The sequence below is a fragment of the Raphanus sativus genome, chromosome 9 (genome assembly GCF_000801105.2).
Source record: "Raphanus sativus cultivar WK10039 chromosome 9, ASM80110v3, whole genome shotgun sequence".
Taxonomy (NCBI): domain Eukaryota; kingdom Viridiplantae; phylum Streptophyta; class Magnoliopsida; order Brassicales; family Brassicaceae; genus Raphanus; species Raphanus sativus.
Window position 1 is genome coordinate 9,583,287 of NC_079519.1, and position 22,459 is coordinate 9,605,745.

Genomic DNA, 22,459 nt, shown 5'->3' on the forward strand with positions numbered 1-22,459 from the left:
AATAACCGAACCCGAACTAAAAATACCCGAACCCGATCCGAAGTTCAGAAATACCCGAACGGGTATTATACTCCTATACCGAAATACCCGAAAATCCGAAATACCCGATCCGAATCCGAACGGATTGTATGCTTTTTTGCCGACTCTTTATTTTTACGATTTTTTAATTTAATTGCTCTGTATTTTCTTACTTGATTGTTTTCTTCCTTCATTAGATATATAAAAATGGGGCATATGCGACACATCATCTACTCCATGTTCGTACGGTTCTAAAACATATATGTAATAATTTTTCCAAACTTTTATATTTTATATATCAGTTTTAAAAATATTTTGTGTAATTTGAATTTAGATTTAATTATTTGTTAAAGAATTTATAAAATGTGTTTTTAATTCACCTTCAATCTCTTAAAGTATTTCCATGGTATTGAAATGTTTAAGGATGGGCAAAAACCTTGATTCGAAAAAAAAAACTCAATCTAATGTAAAATAATAATCTAGTTAAATACCAAAACAATCTGAATCAATTTTTATATTTAAATATATTAATTATTTTTAGATCTAATATCCAAAATATTTAAAAGATAAAAGTTAACAAAAAAAATCCAAAGTATCTAAAATATATACAACCACCAAAAAAATAAATATCTAAAATAGCTAAAAATACTAAAAACACTAAAATGCACAAAATACATACTAATTCTCCATCCAAATATTCATACTAAATGAATTTTATGTTAATTTTAGATATTTACACATTCATTATTCAAATTTATATGTTATATAATATTTTATTTTATGAATTTGAAAATTCCAAAGAAATATTTGGTTTATTTTTTCAAAAAGATAATTTAAATGAATATTCGAACCAAAATCCGAACCAAATCTGCAAAATTTAAACTGAATCCGAACCAAAATTATAAATACACGAATAAACTTAAATTTCTAACTTCTAAATCCGAAATCCAAATGGAGAGGAACAAAATTTGAAGGTACCCAAACGCCTACTCCTAGAAATGCCACACTTGATAAAGTTGCGCTAACCCTCTATAATTTTAGCCTTCCCCCGACGAGGAGAAAAGCCTTATAGGATCAGTTACGAAAATCATTAATTATATACCAAACTAAACCATTAATACCCATCAGGCATGGTATCCTATACTGTATCAATTTTCTTGAAAAACAAAGGAGAAGAGGAGTTCGGTATTTTGAGGCTTTTGAACTTTGCACTTCACGCACGTCGTATGTTTAACTGCATTTAGTATACTCCAACGGAATTGATTTTAATGTAATATACAAAAGTCAATTATTTTCTACCCTAATATTTTCCAACGGCACCTATCTTTGGGTGTTTTCTTTTTTCTTTCTACGAAACAATTTAGTCAATAGACGCATCAATACTCGTGAAATTGTGTAAACCATAATCTAGTTTCCTATAAATTTGATTTACGACAATGCTTAGACGACTATCATAAGTCTTCATAAATTTGATTTACGACAATGGATCCGAAATTGCTTTGGATTACTCGATCTGGTAACGTCGATGCTTTGTATTCACTTATTGCAAAGGAACCATGTCTTCTTAAGAACTTAGACGTTTTACCCTTCATCCACACACCTCTCCACGAGGCTTCATCTACGGGGAAGACAAACTTGGCGATGGAGTTGATAGTTCTTCAGCCGTCTTTTGCCAAGAAATTGAACACGGAGGGGTTTAGTCCGTTACATCTCGCTGTTGAAAACCACCATTCTGACTTAGCTAAAGAGCTGATTCTGTTTGATTCCACTCTTGTGCGGACTCCTGGAAGAGGAGGTATTGGCTTCAAACTTAATTTATTATAAAACCTATATTAAGTTAATGATAGGGATAGGTCCCTGTAATAGGGCAATCAATGTTGATCAAAACAAGAACACTTTGGTTCTCAATGACAAGTTTACTGCAATTTTTCTCTTTTCCTTTCATCTAACGTTAACTGATCTTAAATACAAAATAGATTAACTAACAAATACGTAAACGTGGTCTAACACATCCACAAATTAAGGAAACACAAATCCCACTAAACATAAAAGAAATAAAGATAAATTATTGAAACCATATCTTGGTGCAGATAGCCACTTCTTTCTCTACGTTGTATCTCATCAAGTTACTTTATTTAATGAGATATTTTCTTTTTGTTCTTTGATTTTCATACGGGCAGGCATGACACCACTTCACCATGTGGTAACAATTGGTGACTTGGACCTACTTGCAGAGTTTCTTGTGATTTGTCCTGAGAGCATTAGAGATACAAATGTAAATGGAGAAACAGCATTTCACATCACCGTTATGAACGACAAATACGAAGAGCTCAAGATTCTGAGAGGGTGGATGCAACGGTTACATAATTCTGATTCTTCATCCACCGAGAATTACGTCTTGAATAAACGAAATCGAGAAGGAAACACAGCCCTGCACTTAGCCGCATACAAGAATAATCACCAGGCATGTTCTTACCTTTAATTTGTACTTTTATCATAGGTGTCTAATAAATGGCTGTCGTGGGATATCTATACACAGGCAGTTAAATATCTGTTAAAATTCATGCCACTGAACCGGAACATTCTAAACAAAAGTGGTATGACAGCCCTTGATGCTTTGCGAGCCAATGGACATCTCATGAACAGAGATACAGAGAAAATGTTAAAAAATGCAGGTGGTAAGAGCGCGGATTCCCTATCCAAAGTCCAGAAAACATCTGTCTTCCTACGAAAATCAGTCACTTTCCGGGAATATTGTTCTACGGGTATATCACGTTATAGGAGTCACCTATCAGACGGGACGCGGAACGCTCTTCTAGTAATAAATGTTCTGATAGTCGCAGCTACTTATGAAACAGCGGCCCAGCCACAAGATGAAGAGGAAATACATAAGTTTTTTTTCTCAGAAATCATATTAAAATACATCTTCCTTTGGGGACTAAATACTATAGCCTTTTTGTTGGCTATTGCCACTGGATTTATACTCTTACCTGTTGGCAGAACCTATACTGTCTGGTATGTCCTCATCTCAACGCCTCTCGTCTGTTCTTACGCAATATCCGTGTACCTGAAGCATAAGATCCTCCCACTGATGTTCTTACTAATACATCTCCTGACTGTATTGGGAGTTATCCTATACCTACTTGTATTCTACATGAAGTGGAAGCAGACTACACAGAAGAAAATACCAAAACTCAGAAGCGAGCTGAATTCCGTAGACTTACAATCCATCCTTTAGCCAATTTGTAGATTCTTTGTTCCCTGTAAAACGTTGAATAATATAAATAATTTTATATATCTTCGTACGTGCACTCATTTTGGGAAATACTTTGTCACATGAATTAATAATATACTCTATAAATTAATACTTGATAAAATAATAAATATCATATATTAATAATTTTTTTGATTTTAAAGTAGATTCAAAATATGACACAAATCAATAAATAATAATATAATAATTTTTAGAAAATTCTATGTAAATATATAATTTCAATAAAATTATAAATTTATATATATTTGTTATATGACTACAAACAAATATATTTTATATTGAGAAAATAATTATCTTTATTTTTCTTAACATTGTAATATATTTTGATACTATATAGTAAAAAATATATCTAACACTACAAGATAACATCTAATCTATTAAACCTGAAGTACAAATAGAACTTGACCCTTAATTTTTCTAAATAATTACAATGGTATGCCACTAAAGTTTTACACATTCACTAACCCATTAATTTTGTACATCAATAAAATCATTTAACCAATCAGTTCGGTTACAATATATAATTAATTATATTTAACCATCACATACCTTAATTACATCGTTGAGATTTACACATACCAAAACCAATACTCCTGCGTTAACTTGTACCTCATCTTTCATAAAATAGATAACCCATTACTAACCAAACGATAGGTTTTTAAAAACATGAAATTTATATTTTAGAAAAGGATGTTTCTTCATGGAAGAACAATGATAGACAACAATCAGAGCATATAGACGATTTCATAAGCATAGCAGGCGGTCAGTGTAGTCAAATTAACATTATCTTTATTGGTATTAATTATGTAGACCAAAATTGTATATATCGATCTAATCAAGGTATGGTTTTAGCGTATTAAGGAATTTATGGTTTAGCGATTTTTTAACACTGAATATGGTTTAGAGATTTATGATGTTTAAAAAAAAAACTTAGTTATGTTAGTTAGTATAATAAGGATATCATTAGATTTATTCTGCCTACAAAATCGAAACAAAATATTCCTTGCAAAACTCGATACTATTCAAAAATGCTTCCTACTTCCACGCAATTACCATTAAGTATATAAAATCATACCTAATCATTTGTATATTCCAAAATAAAACAACATCCAAATTTGTTTCATATTTCTACGCAGTCACCATATCAATAAAAATATATCTATTAAGTAAGACAACCATTATATTCGAAAAACTAAAACTTGCAAATTGCAAAACATGTACTCCTTATATTTACAAAGTATATTCTGTTTTAAATATGGTATAATCTAAAAGGAAAGTATATACATTATTTTAAATCATATATTTTGAATGATTTTCCGTTAAAATCAGAACTATCAATATATATAAGAAAAATACTACAAAAAGATTAATTTCATATACCAACTTAAATTATGGTTTTTATATTTCACATTAAACTTTAAGAATATAATATATATGATTATTTATAAGATGGTACATATAAAATATTATTAATTATATGATTATTTATATGATGGACCAATACAATTAATTACATGATGGCATATATATGATACATAACAATGATTAAGGTTGGGCGTTCATGTATCCATTCCGGTTCGTCTCGGTTCTGTTTGGATTTTGGGTTTCGGGTTATCGGGGTCAAAGATTTCAGCTCCATTCATATATTTCTAAATTTCATTTCGAATTATGACTAGAGTTGGGTGTTCATGTATCCATTCGGATTCGTTTCGGATCTGTTTGAGTTTTGGGTTTCCGGGGTCAAAGAATTCATCCCCATTTAGATATTTCTAAATTTCAGTTCGAATTATACTCGGATCTTTGCAGGTTCAGTTTGCGGGTTCAGTTCGGGTTCGGATAACTCATTTAAATTATTTTTCAAAATTCATTCTATATTTTGAATTTCTTAAAATCTATAAATAAAATTATATATTGTATATAAATCTTAATAACATAAGTTAGAATATCTAAACTTAACATATAAATTGGTTTGGTTTAAATTTTGGATCAAAATCAATAATTATTTTAAATACTTTGGTGTTTTGAGTGTACTTCCACTATGTTAAATATTTATATTTGACTATTTTATATATTTTCACGTATTTAAACCAACTTAAAAGTATCATATATATTCTGGATATTTTTATATACATTAAAACTAAAAATAATTAATATATATAAATATATATAAGTATATAAATATTTTTTGGGTACATTTTGATATTCAAAATACTTCGGTTCGAATTGGCTATGGATTCGGTTGTCTAAATATCAAAATTTGAATAGTTTGGATATTTAATCAATTTTGGTTCGGATTTGGTATCACCATTTTGGATCGTGATCTGTTCGGTTCTTCAGATTTGAATTTTTTATCCAGCTTTGATATTTTTGAAATATATACCCGCACGAGCGTGCGGGTCAAAATCTAGTCTATATTATTAAAGTGTAAGTACACATTAGAGTTGTTTGGAAAATAAGATAGTATGCTTGCTTACTCAAAATTGTTTGGTCATTTATTAATTTCATTAACTTAAGCCTTTAGCCAATGTTTCTTATAATCCTGGCCCATTTATCTTCAAACCATCTGCTTTAATTAGCCAAAATATTTAAACAAGCTAAAATCATAACAAAATTAAATATTGATTTTAACTCATAACAAACCCATAATATTAGGTGAGATACGTCAAAACAGAACTAACATCACATATTACAATCAATACTATTAAATTTATTAGTTGAGCCCAACCAAAAAAAAGTATCTGAATGTAACTAACTGCATACAATATATACATCGGCGAATCTAGCGTACACCAGCATGGAGGCAAGTGCCCCAGAAAAATTTATATTATTTCACATTTAGGCCATAAACTATAGGTAATATATTCTGGTGGTTTTAATATGCCCCCATCATTTTTAAAGATTGGCGATTCAATGCACCTTGGATGTTGTATTTTTCATTTTCTTTCTCTTTTGGGTTCAATATAAATAATCAAGATCAGAGTATTTAACACAAAATATACGAATATACGTATGTTCCGTGTAAATCAATAGTTTCCTTGTTCTGTCAATTATTTTTTTTTGTCAACTAATTATTTCCTTTCTTTGTCAACTCTAATGATTTCTTTAAAAAAAATTAAAGACTTATCTCATGCATGCTATAGAAATATATTTATTAGTACTTAAATTTCTATACTTGGATACAATTTAGTCTATTTTCACTAAAATTTAAAAATATTTATTAAAACAATTAAATAACTTAAAAGAAATAAAATAATAAAAATTTAGTCAACAGATTCAGAATATTTTTTAAAATCACAATATATTTTATATAATACACTAAAATCAAAATTTTATAGTTAACTTATTATAAAATATTATTTAAAATAATAATTACAAATTAATTATAATATATAAAATATATATGCCCCCAGTAAAAGAAAATCCTAGATCCGCCACTGAATATATATACTGTATAATAATATAACTGCAACGAAAAAAAGAAAAGTGCATAGCTTAATAAATTGTTATAAAGTTTGGTGTTTATAAGTCCAAAGAGATTAGAGAGAGGTTGGAGAGTTTTAGAATGATGAACATCACGAGGTTTTTAGGTTAGTTTTGCATTTGATTCAAGTTTGAGTATATGTTTACACTTAAAATTATGTTTTGAGTCATATTTGGAAAATTTCCCAATAAAAAATGAGTTGTATCAAGAAATTAAAAGAAAATACTCGGATATTATTCTCATGTAAATAATATTGTGTTTGTAAAAGTAACATGTGGAAGCTTTAACCTAAATATAGATGTGAATATTAATTTTCATTTTCTAAAATCCTAAAGAAGTTTAAGGGGAGTGTATTGAATATGAAATTTGAAGTGATTTGATTTTTAATGAGTTTTTAGATGATTGCAAGAGAATTAGAGGGTTTGGTGTGATTTTTGTTAAAACACTCTGAAATCTCATCTAAAACAGTGGGATTTGTATTTTTATTTTTATAACTAAAGAACTCCCCTCAAACACTCTAGAAACACTTAAAGCACTCTAAAATCACTAACTTAATTTTTGTTCAATAACAGTGGATTTCAGAGTGTTTTATAAATTGTCAAGTTCAATAACACTGGATTTTGAAGTGTTTTTTAAAATTCATGTTTGAATAACAGTAGATTTGTCATTTTAATACAAATCACTTCAAACTCTTAGTTGAATACACCCCCCTAAAAGAAAATTTGATAGTAGTTTTCTTTAAACAAATCCTAAACAAAAAAGAATTGTATCATATGTTTTAAGTCCTAAGCAAAAGAAAATTGTAAGAAGTTATTTGATAATATTTTTAAAAACAAATTTGATGATGAACATGATGTTAAAATTTATTTAATTAAAAATGAATTGTAAGAATGGTAATGATACAAATTGTAAAAATATTGAAATTATTTGATAGTAATTTAAGTTTTCAGAAATCTACACAGAATATAATAGTTAAAGATTCTACGATGTAATTTTCCTTTTCTAAAATTCAAAACAAAGAAATGTAAAACAGTATTCAATAATATTTTTATTTTATATCTAAATCTATTTTAAATCCTAAACAAAAGATAATTGTAACATATTTTGAAACATATCACAATTTGTTTAAAAAATATTACTTTCAAGAAGCTTTTTAAATTATTTTTTTGTTTATAATTTGTTTAAACATAAAAATTACTAGCAAATATTTTAACAATATAATGTAAAAGACTATATAACAGTAATTTGTTTTTTATAAAATCCTAAAGAACATTAAAAGACTATTTTGTAATGATATTTTTTCTTTTCTAAATACTTTAAAGTTTTAAACAAAAGATAAATGTATCATATTTTGACATTTGTCACAATCTTAAAAAATTATTGACACATTCCGCGATCATGTTAATTAGAAACTTTGGAGAACCAAGATTTATATAATAAGATTGGTATCAGATCACATGTTAATAATGAGTTTTTGGATTTTTATCGGGTTCTATCGGATTTTCAGTTAACAAGTTTTTTATTAAATCAGAACTGGATTATATACAAGGTACGGGTCTACCAGTTCAGTAGATCTTGGTCGGATATGAAAACATTTCTTAAAATTCAAACATTGTTTTCAAAAAAACTGTTCAACTATATGTTCTCTAATAAAAAGTTACAAATTCATGCAAATCACTTTTGACCAAATATTTGTTCAATTTCTTTGTATTCCGAAGAGAGAAAAATATATTAAAAAAAACATAAAAATTCAATTGTTATTATTTGAAACAAAAATAAAAAGAATTTGTAAATCAATTTTGGATTAATAAGTAAAAATATTTAAGCGTGGGTTAAAATCTAGTTAAAAAAAAAATGAATGAAGGGAATGCTAATAGTAGCCTTCCGTACTCGGATACGAGCTAATTGAATGAATTAATGCTAGCCTTCCATCATTACCAATACTAATGCACCAATCTTATACCGTTAAAATTAAATTAAATTTGTTTAGGAATTGAATCACTTAAGGACACTCAAATTTTGAGAAGAAAAACAATTGTTGTCACGACTGATTTCCTTTGTCTAATAAGAGTCTAACTAGGCAATCAAATAATTTCAAAAATTATATATCACTAATTCCAACAACAAGCCAAATAACATTGTTTCAGCCGAGTTCTTTAGAAAGCCTATACCTTTTGTTTGTGAGTTTGCTAAAGAATCTAACCAGATTTCCAGAGAGAGGGGGGGGGGGGGGGGGGGGTCCTCATGTTGTAAAGACAGCTAGCTTGATCTTGTGTTGGTTTGATGAGTGCGGAGTTGTGATTGTGGATAATACTCTCTCGTCAAATCATAAAAGTAACTTGTATAAGGGTAGAGTACCTGAAATCATGAGAAGAAAGACAAGAAGAGTCAGACGGATAGATCGTTGGCAGAAGTTTTTGGAGTTCTCAAAGCGCGGATATATAGCTATTACTGCATCATCTCTCTGCACACCATAATTAATATTTGCTAATTCAAAGGATTGTGATCCAGTTAATTTTTTTGTAGTTTATATGAGAAATTGAACAATATGTATACACCATAATAATATATACATATGTCATTTTCTTATATGTAGTGGATTTGGAGCTTTTAAAAAGGATTGTCTATTGGGTTGTATTCACTTAATCTTACATGAGTTTAGTAAAAAGGTGATTTAATCTTATCTTTGATGGTTCACCAAGATCATAATAGGCTAAAAAGAAAATATAACTACATACCTATGCCAATATACATCTAAGAATCTGATTATATAACCCATTACAATAACAAAGAGAGCATATTTTAAGAAAACTATAAATTCAAATTTTCTAATATACATAAAGTCTGTCCAACTATATTTCATCTATAACTAAATATGGTTAATAATTTAATATGATCTTACTCATTTCTTCACATGTTAACAAAATAATCCATTCAAGTTGATGAGTAAAGAAAACATATAAAATATTTGATTTATTGAATATAAAATTAACAAAAACCCACTTGCAAACCATATGATTTTTTTTTTAACTCGAAGAAAGTTGAGATACATGGTGTCGATACAAAATCAAAGACAAAGAACATAAACCAAACAAAATAAAATAAAGACATAAACAGAGCCTAAAACCCGTATATGTCCACAAGTCTATTCCTTCTACATTTCCAAAAGAATTCGATATCAATGGAGATGACCTAAGGAACAAATGTCTTGAGCAGTCACAATCCTGAAGGGAATATCACCAAGCCATACTAGAACCAGCAACATCAGAAACAATCGAGAAGTCAAATCTACACCAACTCCAGCAGCTGCTATCCATGTGGAATTTGCATGACCAGAAACAACCACTAAACTAAGATACAAGGACAAAAGACCTTGAAACGCTACTTGGGAAAACGTCAGAGAAGACCACCAGCTCTTACACGCGGACACTCGCATGGCAGCCAAGTGACCTACAGAACAAAGACTGCCCACCTCCTCGCAAGAGAAGAACTGAAGGTCAAGTTAACTGCTTCATCTAGAAACCATCTCCCGAAACCACAAAGGACCAGGATAAAGTCTAATAGATACCTCCACAGCGAACATAAATCACAAAAAACGAATCCAAAAAGCCAACTTAGGATACGACGAATTGACTGAAACAGCAAGAACCAAACAAAAGCAGTATTCCCACGACTTCAAACTAATACTAATTCACCACACAAGAACATAAGTTCCGGTGATCGAGATGCTAAAAAAAACCATCCTTCCTAGAGACACAAAGCCGGCGATAGAGATGTTAGAGGAACCATCCCCTCCCGGAGACAGAAAGCCGGCTGTAAAGAGTTTTGAGAGCCTCTTTTCCCGGAGTCTTAACCGCTCCCGGTGGTGGTGAGAACCACCAACCACCGGAGCAAGAGAGAGAAGACCGACGGCTGCGCAAACCATATGATTAACATACATCTTTTCAACAATTTAAATATAAATAACTAATCTAATTCATCATTTAAACATTTTAGATCATCATATAATATAATATGTATATGATATCTCAACTACATAAATAAAAAATAATATCATAAAATATCAAACCGAAACAAACACTCGCGCGGGCGCGCAGATCAAGATCTAGTTATATTATTAAGACACATGACAGCTCTGAACTTTGGGCTCATTTTTTTCAATGTTCCAGTTCTTTGGGTTCTTTGATGAGTTTTACATAAAGAGAAATATGTTGAGAAGATCCATTCGGAGAATGATTCTCTCAAAGAGGTCGAGGTTCCCTTTAAACATACTCAGAGATGCTTCTTCAGGTAATCGCTGTTTAGGAGATGAATAATCTCATGAGATGTCTGCTTGTGATGGATTGTAATGTCATCTTCTGTCTTCAGGACTCAATTGGTGTCCCTGCAGGTGTTTATATTGCAGGCATGAGAGATGCCATTCAGATCACATGGTTAGTTTCCTCCTGCTATGCACAGATATTGATTGATATCATTTGAATAATTGGGGACTGGTTAGTGCACGATTGATCCCTGGTTAGGTAGGGGGATTATAACCATTAGAGAATCTCACGGCGCAGTTTCTCCACAAGCTACCTCCTCCGCTACGGAACTCTAACGCAAGGTTTCTCACTTCCTTTAACTCTAAACCTAATATCATTTCTATCCGCTGCTTGTCACCTCTGTCTCTCGATTGTTCCACCGAAGAAGACTCGACACAACCAACCTTTCTTCTCTCCGACAACCACCACCACCACCAGTTTCTAAATTCACTACTGCGAAGACTCAGCCATCCCGGTTCTTGTCCTCTAGAGATGCTTCAAGAGGATGGATACTGGAGCGAAGACCAATTCTTCGCCATGATTTGGTTCCTCCGTCGCTCCTCATGACTCCAAGAGATTCCTCCTGTAAAATTTTTGAGAACTTTATCTTTCTATATATATTCAAGAAAATAAAGAACCTCTCTTTTCTAATGCAATTCAGGTGTTCGATGTGTGGAAGAGGCTAGACCCTTCACAAATCAACGAGACTAACTATGAGAAGATCTTAAGGCTTCTATGTGCGGAAAGATCGATGAACGAAGAGGTTCTAGCTTTACAATCAATGATTAATGATTATGAGATAAACCCGTCTTTAGGAATCTACAATTCTATCATCCACGGTTACTCTGACAATGGAAAGTTTGAGGAAGCTATGTTGTACTTGAATGGGATGAAAGAGAACGGCGTGTTGCCGAAAACTAAGACGTACGACGGGTTGATTGAAGGGTACAGTAAGTGGCGAATGTACGATGAGACTGTTTGGTGCGTCAAGAGGACGGAAACTGAGGGTTGTGCACGTGACAATGTTACTTATAACCTACTCGTGAGCGAGATTGCTAGAGGAGGGTTGCTTAAGAGGATAGAGAGAATGTATCAAATCTTGATGTCGAGGAAGATGACTCTGGAGCCTGTTACTTTGGTGCCAATGCTTGAAGCTTATGTGGATTTTGGGGTGTTAAAGATGGAGGAGACGTATGACAAGATTCTGGGGTTCGGGATTTTTCTGGATGAGGAGTTAGTTAGGAGGTTAGCGTGTGCTTACATTGATAAACTCATGTTCTCGAGGATCGATGATTTGGGTCGTAGAATTCAGAGGAGCGATCTGGCTTGGTGTCTGAGGGGTCTATGTCAAGCATGTCTTGTGAGTCGGAAAGGTTTGGATTATGTTGTTAAAGAGATGAACGAAGCGAGAGTTCCTTGGAGTACGACTTTTGCTAACATTGTTCTTTTAGCTTACTGGAAGATGGGGGATTTTAAGAGCATTAAACTGTTACTCTTTGAGCTAGGGAGGAGACGTGTGAAACTTGATCTTGTGACTGTAGGAATTGTCTTCGACTTGAGCGTAGCTGGTGGGTTCGACGGTACTGGAGTTTTCATGAGCTTGAAAAAGAATGGGCAGTTTCTTAGAAGCTGCAATGAAGTGATGAATCAGACTCTTGAAAAATTAGAGTCATTGACTTATCAATATCTACTAGAAGTTGTGGTTAAGAATCAGAAAACTGAAACTTAGTATGATAATTTCAAAGTATAGATTGCACAATAACTTTACTCTTGAAAGGTAAAAATAATTAAGAGGCTTGCATTGTCTCATGAAACAATGTTCCATATGCCACAATGATGTTGGTGAACATATGGGCCATAAACAGAGATCCATATATATATGGAAAGAGCCACATAATTCAAACCAAAAAAGTTGGAGGAAAATTAGGTCTGGGCATTCGGGTCGTTGGATGGGGTTCGGGTCGGGTCCTTTCGGGTCCGTATCTTTCTGGTCTAGGAGTTTTGGACCTGATAGGATAATTTCAAATTCTCGGTTCTGGGTCGGTTCAGATCGTACCAGGTCCGGGTTGGGTCGGTCGGGTCTTAGATAGTTGGACCCAATAGGGTAACTAGAATTTATCGGTTCGGTTCTGGATCGGGTTCGACCTAAAAAATACCTAAAAATACAAAAAAAAATCTGAAATATTTAAATATCCAACAATACTTTAAATTTTATTCAAAATTTGTGTTTTTATTATATTAAAATGTGTAATATATTAAACTATGAAAGATACAATGATAATTTGTTCTCTCCTAATGGTCGATCCCCTTGCTCTCTAGGAAAATAACCCATTTTCGACTCCCCCTCGATGCATTTTATTTAATTTCATTATTAATTCAGGTACTCATCGGGTTTCGGGTTTGGTTCGGGTCGGGTCCAAGATCCACGGATCCTCTGCAACAAAACCCGATAGAGTAATTTGATCGGACCGGTTCCTACTCGAACAGAGTTTTCCTGGTCTTCGGATCCGGTTAAAATGCCTAGGCGTAAGGAAAATGGTGCAGATTAAAGAGTTTATTTTGTTTAGAATAGGTTGTCATTGGTCTAGTTTAGTGCAATCGTTAGTGAATCTGTCTCTGTGATCGTTGGTTCAATGTTTAGAATGAGAAAGAAATGGAAATGAAAATGTTGAAATAAATAAAAGAAAAAAGCATAATGCACCTAGTAATATTGATGCATGTCATGTGTTGTTTGTGCGGTTTCTCCGATCCACTCGTCATTTTTCATCTGTTCTTGAGAAAAATGTGTTCGATCAGAAGATTGTCGATAGCCAAAAAAGTAAATACATAGCTGTCGAGCCTAGTCCCAAGAGTGATGCTTCTGGTTTTAGTTAACTCCGAGAGACTGCTGATGGGAGATGGGGATGGCCAGCCCGTAATTGACGAGCAAGAGGTTGCCATGATTGGAGAGGGAGGTTCAGATAATTATGAGGGCATTCCTGCATAAGATCGAAAGGTCCTAATTATAGAGGACGAGCCCCTACAACCGATTCACTACTTCCCGGATGGGCTCTTCGAGCGGATGTCGACTTTTCATCCAAAATTTATACGACCCTCTGTCATGAAAGGTGAGAATTCGGAGATCATCATGCCCACTTGGTCGACAGTTAGAAGCGTGAAGAAGCTTTTGAGGAAATGTAGTATCATAACTTTAGAGTTAAACAGAAAACTATAGGTAAGGAAGAGAGAGGGACTCTCATGTGTGAAGAAAATTCAAACAAGTTGTGGCATTTCCATGAATATGTTAATTGATCAGGATGTGCATGAATTTTTACACATGACTCTCGTCTTGACTCGGATCTCCCAATTTTTTATAAAGATATAAATTTGAGATATATATTAATGGGGCGCAGCCGCAAGAAGCTGCGTCTTCCAAACGAACAACACTATTATTTACTCCACGTGCGTACGGCCCTAAAACATATATGTAATAGTTTTGCAAAAAAATAGATTTTATACATCAGTTTTAAAAATATTTTTTGTAATATAAATTTAGATTTAATAATTGGTTAAAGACTTTATAAAATGTATTTTTAATTCACCTTCAATCTCTTAAAGTCTTTCCACGGTATTGAAATTCTTAAGGATGGGCATTAACCTTGATTCGAAAAACAAAACTCAATCCAATCTAAAAATAGTACTAATCCAAACCTAAACTACTTAAATACCAAAAAAGTCAGAATCAAAGTTTAGATTTAATTATATTAATTATTTTTAGACCTAATATCCAAAATATTTAAAATATAAAATTTAAAAAGTCGAAAGTACCTAAAATATATACAAATACCAAAAGTAAATATCTAAAATAGCTAAAAATACTAAAAACACTAAAAATCCTAAAATGAACAAAGAACCAACTAATTCTTCATCCAAATATTCATACTAAACGAATATTATGTTAACTTTAGATATTTACACATCTGTTATTCAAATTTATATGTTATATAATATTTTATTTTATGAATTAGAAAATTTCAAACAATATTTAGACTTTTTTGAAAAAAAAAATTAATGAAATATCCAAACCAAAACCCAAACCGGATCTGCAAAATCTAAACTGACCAAACCAAAATTATAAATACCCGTATGAAACTTAAATTTCAAACTTTCAAATACGAGATCCAAATGGACATGAATCAATTTGTAGATTCTTTGTTCCCTGTAAAACGTTGAATATTATAAATAATTTGGTTTTGGTTCATGTCCTTTTGCCAATTATATATATATATATATATATATATATATATGTCATAATTTAACATCAGATAATCGAAAGTATAACTGATAAATATAGGTAAGCCCATATGAGAAGTAGGTTAAATGGACAAAGCCGGGTTTTTTTTCCTAAGATGAAGTGGATCGGACTGGTTGGTCAATGGCCGGCTCACATAAATTAAAATTCTAGATCCATATTGATGTGGAGAAAATTGTCAATATTCAGATAAAAATCTCCATAGACAATCCATTTATACATGAATAGTCTTATTTAGACATAGACAGCATATTTTTGACACCTTTATTTTATTATTTTACCCCTTAAACAATTTAGTTGATCATTGTCCTATTTTAGTTGGTCATATTTGGTAATGGTTTTATTTGAGTTTAGACCATCCATAAAACCAAATTTCTATCTCAACAAGTTCATGTGGCATTGGAATACTGCATTGTCGCATGATACAATGTTACATATGCCACAATGATGTTGGTTATGTGCCATAAACAGAGACTCATATATATGGGAAGAGCTAGAAAATTCAAACCAAAAAAAGTCCGAGAAACTGGTGCGGATCAAGAGTTCATTCCATTTAGAACATGACGATGAGGTTGTTCTTGGTCTGGTTTAGCGCTACCGTTAGTGAATATGTCTCTGTGATGGTTGGTTCAATGTTTAGAATGAGGAAGAAATGGAAAGAAAAATGTTGACATGAAAAAAATAAGCATGATGCACCTCGTAGTATTTGATGAGTGCCATGTGTAATGCTTGTCCCATTGTCATGATAAAATAGTTTTATATCATACATAAAAATTAATATAAACATACATGGTACATGCCATAAGGGTCGCTCAAAGGGTGACTGAATAATTGAATGTAAATAAAAACCAAAAATATAAATAAATACATTAACGCAAACCCAATAAATTTTGATATATTAACATGGGAAGTGGCAGAAACACTGGGTCCATGGGAATTTAAAATCGCAAGTACCACATATTGCTTTCTCTGTTTCGACGCAATTCTTATGGCATATACGATCATTTTTACAATATGCTCTCCCTGCCTTAGGTTGCCTCTTGCATGTCTTCTGCCCTTCCACCATAGTTGGTTCTTCTTCATATAAATCAGGATTAATTATCAAATAATCTGAAATTTAATAAATAGCTTAATTTGCCATGTATATGATAAGGTCAATACTTACCAAAAGCAGAAAAGATAATAAGAACAATGAAGAGGAAGGTGATGATGGAAGCAAACTTAGCCATGCTATATTTTACTTTTTACTTCTTCTTTATTTTAATTAAGGGATGTATGTGTATTATATGAGGAATTGCGCGTAAGATGAATTTCTGTTTATAATGACATGATGACTAGTTTAGTCTCTTACTTTTCATCCTACAATAAATTTTAATCACAAGAATTGAAAGGCATATCTAAGATTTAGGTAATGAAGGTAATTCTTAAATTGCAAGTGGATAATAACAGACGAAAAAGGCTAACCAATAGATTTAAAAAAAATTGTAACTGGATACTACCTCCTATACAATTCTTTCCCCGCAGCTGCTGAAACTCAAACCTGGCACCTATATCCTTAAAAGAAATGATTTTATCAGTATAGCTACTAGCTTTGGGTATCCTACTTTATTTTATTTTATTTTTATTTTTCACACCAGGTATCCTAATTTACTGTTGGCAAATGTTTCACTAACAACAACGTAGTTTTAGCTATCGACATAAGTATAGTAGCACACTGAAAACATTACCATATGATTTTCGTAGCATTTCCATGAACGCTATGTGAGCTGTATCTATAATAGATCCTCCTTCTATTGTAGCGTCTTTTTAATGCAATGGAAAATAGACATTGTACCGTTAATCGTCAGCTATATGTTCGTGTTTTATAGCATTTTATCTGTGATATGATGTACTTTTCATGATTTTTTTAATGTTTTAAAACATTTTATAATAACAACTTGCACTCTTTACCAAAGTTTTTAGTGTATTTAGCTGTATATCCAAAATTTCTATGTCACACTGTTTGTAAATGTGTTTTGACTCTACTATCTCTAATGTTATTATGCTTTGAAAACATTAATAATACTAGGTAGATACCCGCGCTACGCAGCGGAATTTTTTCTACATTAAATTTTTATTAAAATATGTTCAATTTGATATTGTTATTTGTTTAAATTTTATATTATTAAAAAATTTGAGAAAATTGTGATTAGTAGATATCAATATAGTTTGGTTTTGAATTTTATTTTTTTAGTAATTTTTTTTTAGTTTTAAGGATTTTTATATATTTGTTAATTTATTGTTTTGTTGTGTGGGGGATTTTTGTAATATATATATTTTTATTTTATGCATGATGTAAAAGTTTGTTTTAATTTTGATATTTTTATTGTTATATTATATTTGAAAAATACTTTTGTTCACATAATCCGACGTTAGAAATAATATAGTGTACTAAAAGGAAAGAAAAAGACATCAACATTCACATAGAGAAGAACACATAAGTGATCAGATATATTTGGTTGTCCACAACATTTTAAGAGAATTGGGTCTTCTTTGTTCTTCTTGCTTTAGTCTCCTATTTTTATAGAATTCAATTGTTATTAGGTAATAGTGAAGGGAATGATATGTACATGTTTCTCTGTATCGGAGATTGTTTAAGATTTTTTGTAAACGACGTTCTTTGACTGTTGATGTTGTTCTTTATGTTGGAGCTTCACTCCAAAATTCACTCCAAATGTTTAAATCTTTTTTTTTTTGAGGTGACTCGAGATAAGGCAACTTAGAACTGTCTATGACTGAAAACAGGTTTCAACATTTTTCAAGCTTTTGTTTATTGTCATACCATAACAAAATCTTATTGGAAATTGTCTTCTTTTTTCATCTTAAGTCTGTTGTTTTCAAGCTTTTCACCTAAACAAGTAATCACCAGTTTTGTGCCGTTGCACAAACCATCTTTCTAATTTATGTTTCTCAGAAGTATGACCAGTACGTTTTCCTTTAAGTCAAGAACGATGATTTGGTAGCCAAAGTGTTTCATAAAATGCTACGCTTTAAAGAAAAATAAATCATTGTTACTGGTCAATTAATTAAAGCATTGCTGGTTTATGTTAGTTTACGTTTTGGCGTCTGGCAGATATTATTTTCTTTTTAGTTTGGCTATGTCTGGCAAAATTTATATAGGTTCTGAAAGAAGAGACTCATGGAGTTTAGCTTTTCCCTTCAAGACAATTTTAAATATTTTTCAGCAAGAGTCTTTAACATGTTCCAACTTTTGAAACATATAGAACTTTGGTAAGACCATCACCGCGACAATGCAGCCATGTCTTACCCTTCATAAGAATGAAAAATCCCTTGAAGCACCGATTTAAGTGCTCTCGCAGCTGTGGCTGCAATGCACATAAGGAATCAAACAGATGAAACCTTGGCTCACCCTAAAGACAACAAGTCATTAAGAAACATCAAACAGACAATTAAATACAGATGTGATATCACAGCTAACAATGAAAATCGAGAGGAAGCAAACACAACACAAAGAGAGATGTCCTTCGTCCTGCCTCCTGCAACACCAAACCAAAGAAGTTGTGACAATAACAGCGGACATGTCTTAAGAAGAAAAAAGAAGGCGAGATAGAAAATTGTTATACCTGTAAGATGATCAAATATATAGCTTCTAGTGTCTGAACACGAATGTCAGCATCAGTAACTGGCTCTCGCTCAATGGCAAGCGCACTTCCAAGCTCAGGTGGCATTTCTGAGATATCTTCCTCACTGTATATCTAAAGGAAGGAAAAAAACCGAATAGTCAGAAGCTGTTCTCCTGTATAAAGAAGATAACCCATTTTCTTAGCAGCTAAAAAACGAAATCAACAAACCTTACTGCCTGCAACTGGCAGGAGCAGAGCGGGCCAGAGAAACTCTGATATCAAGAGTATATTCTCAAGATGGTTCTTGGCTTCAAAAGAGCAGTTACAGATAGTCCCAGCAACCTGAAAACCCATAAGCGTAATCCATGTGGTTTATAAACTTAATGAAATCATGAGGGAAACATACCTCAAAGGCTACACTAAATCTCCATTTCAGCTGATTCGTCTGGACCCCAGGAATGACTACAAAGATAATTGGTAGTTGGCCTGTATTTGGCAATCAACCTGCAGAGAGATAAAAAAATAAAATAACAATTCATTAGACAACTATAAATAGAACAAATAGAAAAAAATTTAAGAAAAAGAATGCTACAAACCTGCCTGCTCTGTAAAGCATTTAATAATTGATGTCTTAATCTTAAGTCTCTACAAATAGAAGAAACATAACCATTGTCAAAATCAAAAAGAGTGCAAGCAGTAGCAGTGATCATTTCCACCAAAACCCTAATTTCTCTAAACCCCAGCCTCTCTAGACAAGTAAATATAACAATGACAAAGGGCCAAAAAAAGTCAAGGCTGTCTGTGTTGATGACCGAAGCCTTAACTCCAAGGCTAATCCGCTTAATGGCATTAGACAAGATGGTTACCGTAGCTAACTGGACTTTGATACTCCCCATCCATCAAATTGAAATCAACACCATCCACAGCCGCGGCCAGATCATATTCCGTCTGCTTAACGTTTACAGTCTGGGCTTTGTCACGGAGCCGTTACTGAAACCTAACTGGGCTATGGCTAGAGCGACGAATAGGGGTGGGATCAATCATCGACTTAGTCACTCGTATAACCTGTATGGTCTCCGAATCTGTCGCCGACGCTTCCTCTGATGTGAAGTTAGCGAAGAAGATGCTTCGTTTCTTTCGCATCGTTTCTCTCCTAGACATCAACGAAGATAACCAAATGACGTGGAGAAACCAAATGTTCTAACTGGTTTTAATGTTTTTTCAGCTAATGACATGTCGATTTCTCAGCACTCTAAAAGTCTGATGTGTCAACATATGGAGAGAACCTTGCTTCATTAGTGTGTGGATTTTGTATTTCTTTGATAGAGTTGCCAATATTTTATTTTGACAACATATCATGAACGAAATCCTTTTCCAATTCCCGCGTCAAAGATATTAATTTTTTTTTGTATTACAAATCATCCTCTTTCCAATTCTAAACTTGTTTTATTTTCAAATTTCTTGTATCTCTGCAGATCCAAATTATCTTCCTTACATGTCAAGCTCAATACTTTGTAATTGATGTGCCATACTACTGATTTTTAAAAGGTTAAATGATTTTTCTGCTTAAGAAATCTCCGCCTTCTCCCTCCTCTTCCTCGAGCTTGCAGTGGCGCGTGTATCCACGCTCCTCAATCTCTGCTCCGACGTGCAGGCTCGGATTCATTCATTGATCGGGAAGCTCGTACAGAGTAAGAAGCGTGAAGAGAAGGTAGGAGGACAATCATCATCGATGCAAGAGAGAAAGAACAAAAACTTGTATCTTGAAGATTGGTAATGTCCACAGAAAGATACGCTATGGATTGTATGCTTTTTTTTTTTTCCATCTGAATAATATTAGATAGAGACAGAGCCCAATAGTGACATACAACAAAAGCCCACAAAGACCGGGCCCAATTACAAATCCAAACGGGCATCCAGCCCAACAACCCAAACCAAATGGAAACCCTAGCGAACCGAAACAAACAGGAGAAGCCGCCGCGTAGATCATGGAAAGCAGAGACGACGGACACGTGTGCTCATCCTCTTCTACGAGGGACACGCGTCATACAGACAGACCTTTCCCCACCGATTGTCGCTAACACCGGAGCATCCAGATTCCGTTCACCGGACCACTCCGGAATTTCGAGAATCCGAACCTCCACACCTCTTCAGACTTGAGCATATTCGATCTCAAGGGTGTCCGAAACCGGAGAGAGTTGAACGCCGTTGCGTTATCTCAACCACCCTCCTCCGCCACAACCCACCCAAGAGAGAACTACACATGCAAAACACTCCTACTGCCTGAGAGCATCTCCGTCCTCCGACGAAATATCACACCAACCAAATCCAAGAATAGGAAGCCAAATTAAAAAGAACAGGCTAAAGAAAAAGAAAACCCTAAAAGCCTAGGGGCTAAAAAACCGGCGGCACAAGGCTGTGAAAGCCCTCGTTCCCCGGAACCAAGAACCGATGCCGGCGGAACTGAGCAAGCTTCCCCGACTCGGCGACAAAAGAACGGCGACGACGGAGCTTTGATAGCCTCCGACTCCCGGAAGAGATCTGATCTACAAACTACCTCACCCCACCCTCTCCCCTGTAACCGCGTCATCGCTCCATGAAACAAAAACCCACGACTGAGGACTTTCCAGAGGTCAAACAAAGCGGATCCCGGGAGAGACAGTAAAGCAACGAAGGGCTGATGATTTTAAACGACAGAAGAAAGGTTCCGGCGGCGGCACGGACGCACACGGCGGCGGCACGGACGCACACGGCGCCGGCCGACCGCCGAACCAAAATTACGATTTACTTTCTCTCTCCTCTCTGACCTCTCACTCAATTATGCAATTCAGGATTGTATGCTTTTCTGCCGACTCTTTATTTTTACGATTTTTTAATTTAATTGCTCTGTATTTCTTCCTTGTTTGTTTTCTTCCTTCATTAGATATATAAAAATGGGGCATATGCGACACATCATCTACTCCATGTTCGTACGGTTCTAAAACATATATGTAATAATTTTCAAAACTTTTATATTTTATATATCAGTTTTAGAAATATTTTGTGTAATTTGAATTTAGATTTAGTTATTTTTAAAGAATTTATAAAATGTGTTTTTAATTCACCTTCAATCTCTTAAAGTATTTCCATGGTATTGAAATGTTTAAGAATGGGCAAAAACCTTGATTCGAAAAAAAAAACTCAATCTAATGTAAAATAATAATCTAGTTAAATACCAAAACAATCTGAATCAATTTTTATATTTAAATATATTAATTATTTTTAGATCTAATATCCAAAACATTTAAAATATAAAAGTTAAAAAAAATCCAAAGTATCTAAAATATATACAAACACCAAAAAAAAAAATATCTAAAATAGCTAAAAATACTAAAAACACTAAAATGCACAAAATACCTACTAATTCTCCATCCAAATATTCATACTAAATAAATTTTATGTTAATTTTAGATATTTACACATTTATTATTC

The 22,459-nt window shown here is 33.0% G+C and overlaps 2 protein-coding genes and 1 pseudogene across 2 annotated transcripts; 2 read left to right on the top strand and 1 right to left on the bottom strand.

Moving 5' to 3' along the window:
• Window positions 1-1,500: 1,500 nt before the first annotated feature.
• Window positions 1,501-3,256, top strand: LOC108821475 (ankyrin repeat-containing protein BDA1-like). The gene is made up of 3 exons (XM_018594506.2): window positions 1,501-1,813; window positions 2,199-2,482; window positions 2,558-3,256. The coding sequence occupies exons 1-3, from the start codon at window positions 1,501-1,503 to the stop codon at window positions 3,254-3,256; spliced, it is 1,296 nt and encodes a 431-aa protein (XP_018450008.1).
• Window positions 3,257-10,546: 7,290 nt separating this feature from the next.
• On the top strand, window positions 10,547-12,803 carry LOC108820235 (pentatricopeptide repeat-containing protein At4g14190, chloroplastic-like; annotated as a pseudogene).
• A 5,965-nt stretch (window positions 12,804-18,768) lies between these two features.
• LOC108853543 (uncharacterized) lies at window positions 18,769-19,489 on the bottom strand. Its single transcript, XM_056994284.1, has 3 exons — window positions 19,217-19,489; window positions 18,989-19,120; window positions 18,769-18,901 (listed from the first exon to the last, which is right to left on the bottom strand). Exons 1-3 carry the CDS (start codon window positions 19,340-19,342, stop codon window positions 18,839-18,841), a joined length of 321 nt encoding a protein of 106 aa, XP_056850264.1. The 5' UTR covers window positions 19,343-19,489; the 3' UTR covers window positions 18,769-18,838.
• Between the last annotated feature and the right edge of the window lie 2,970 nt (window positions 19,490-22,459).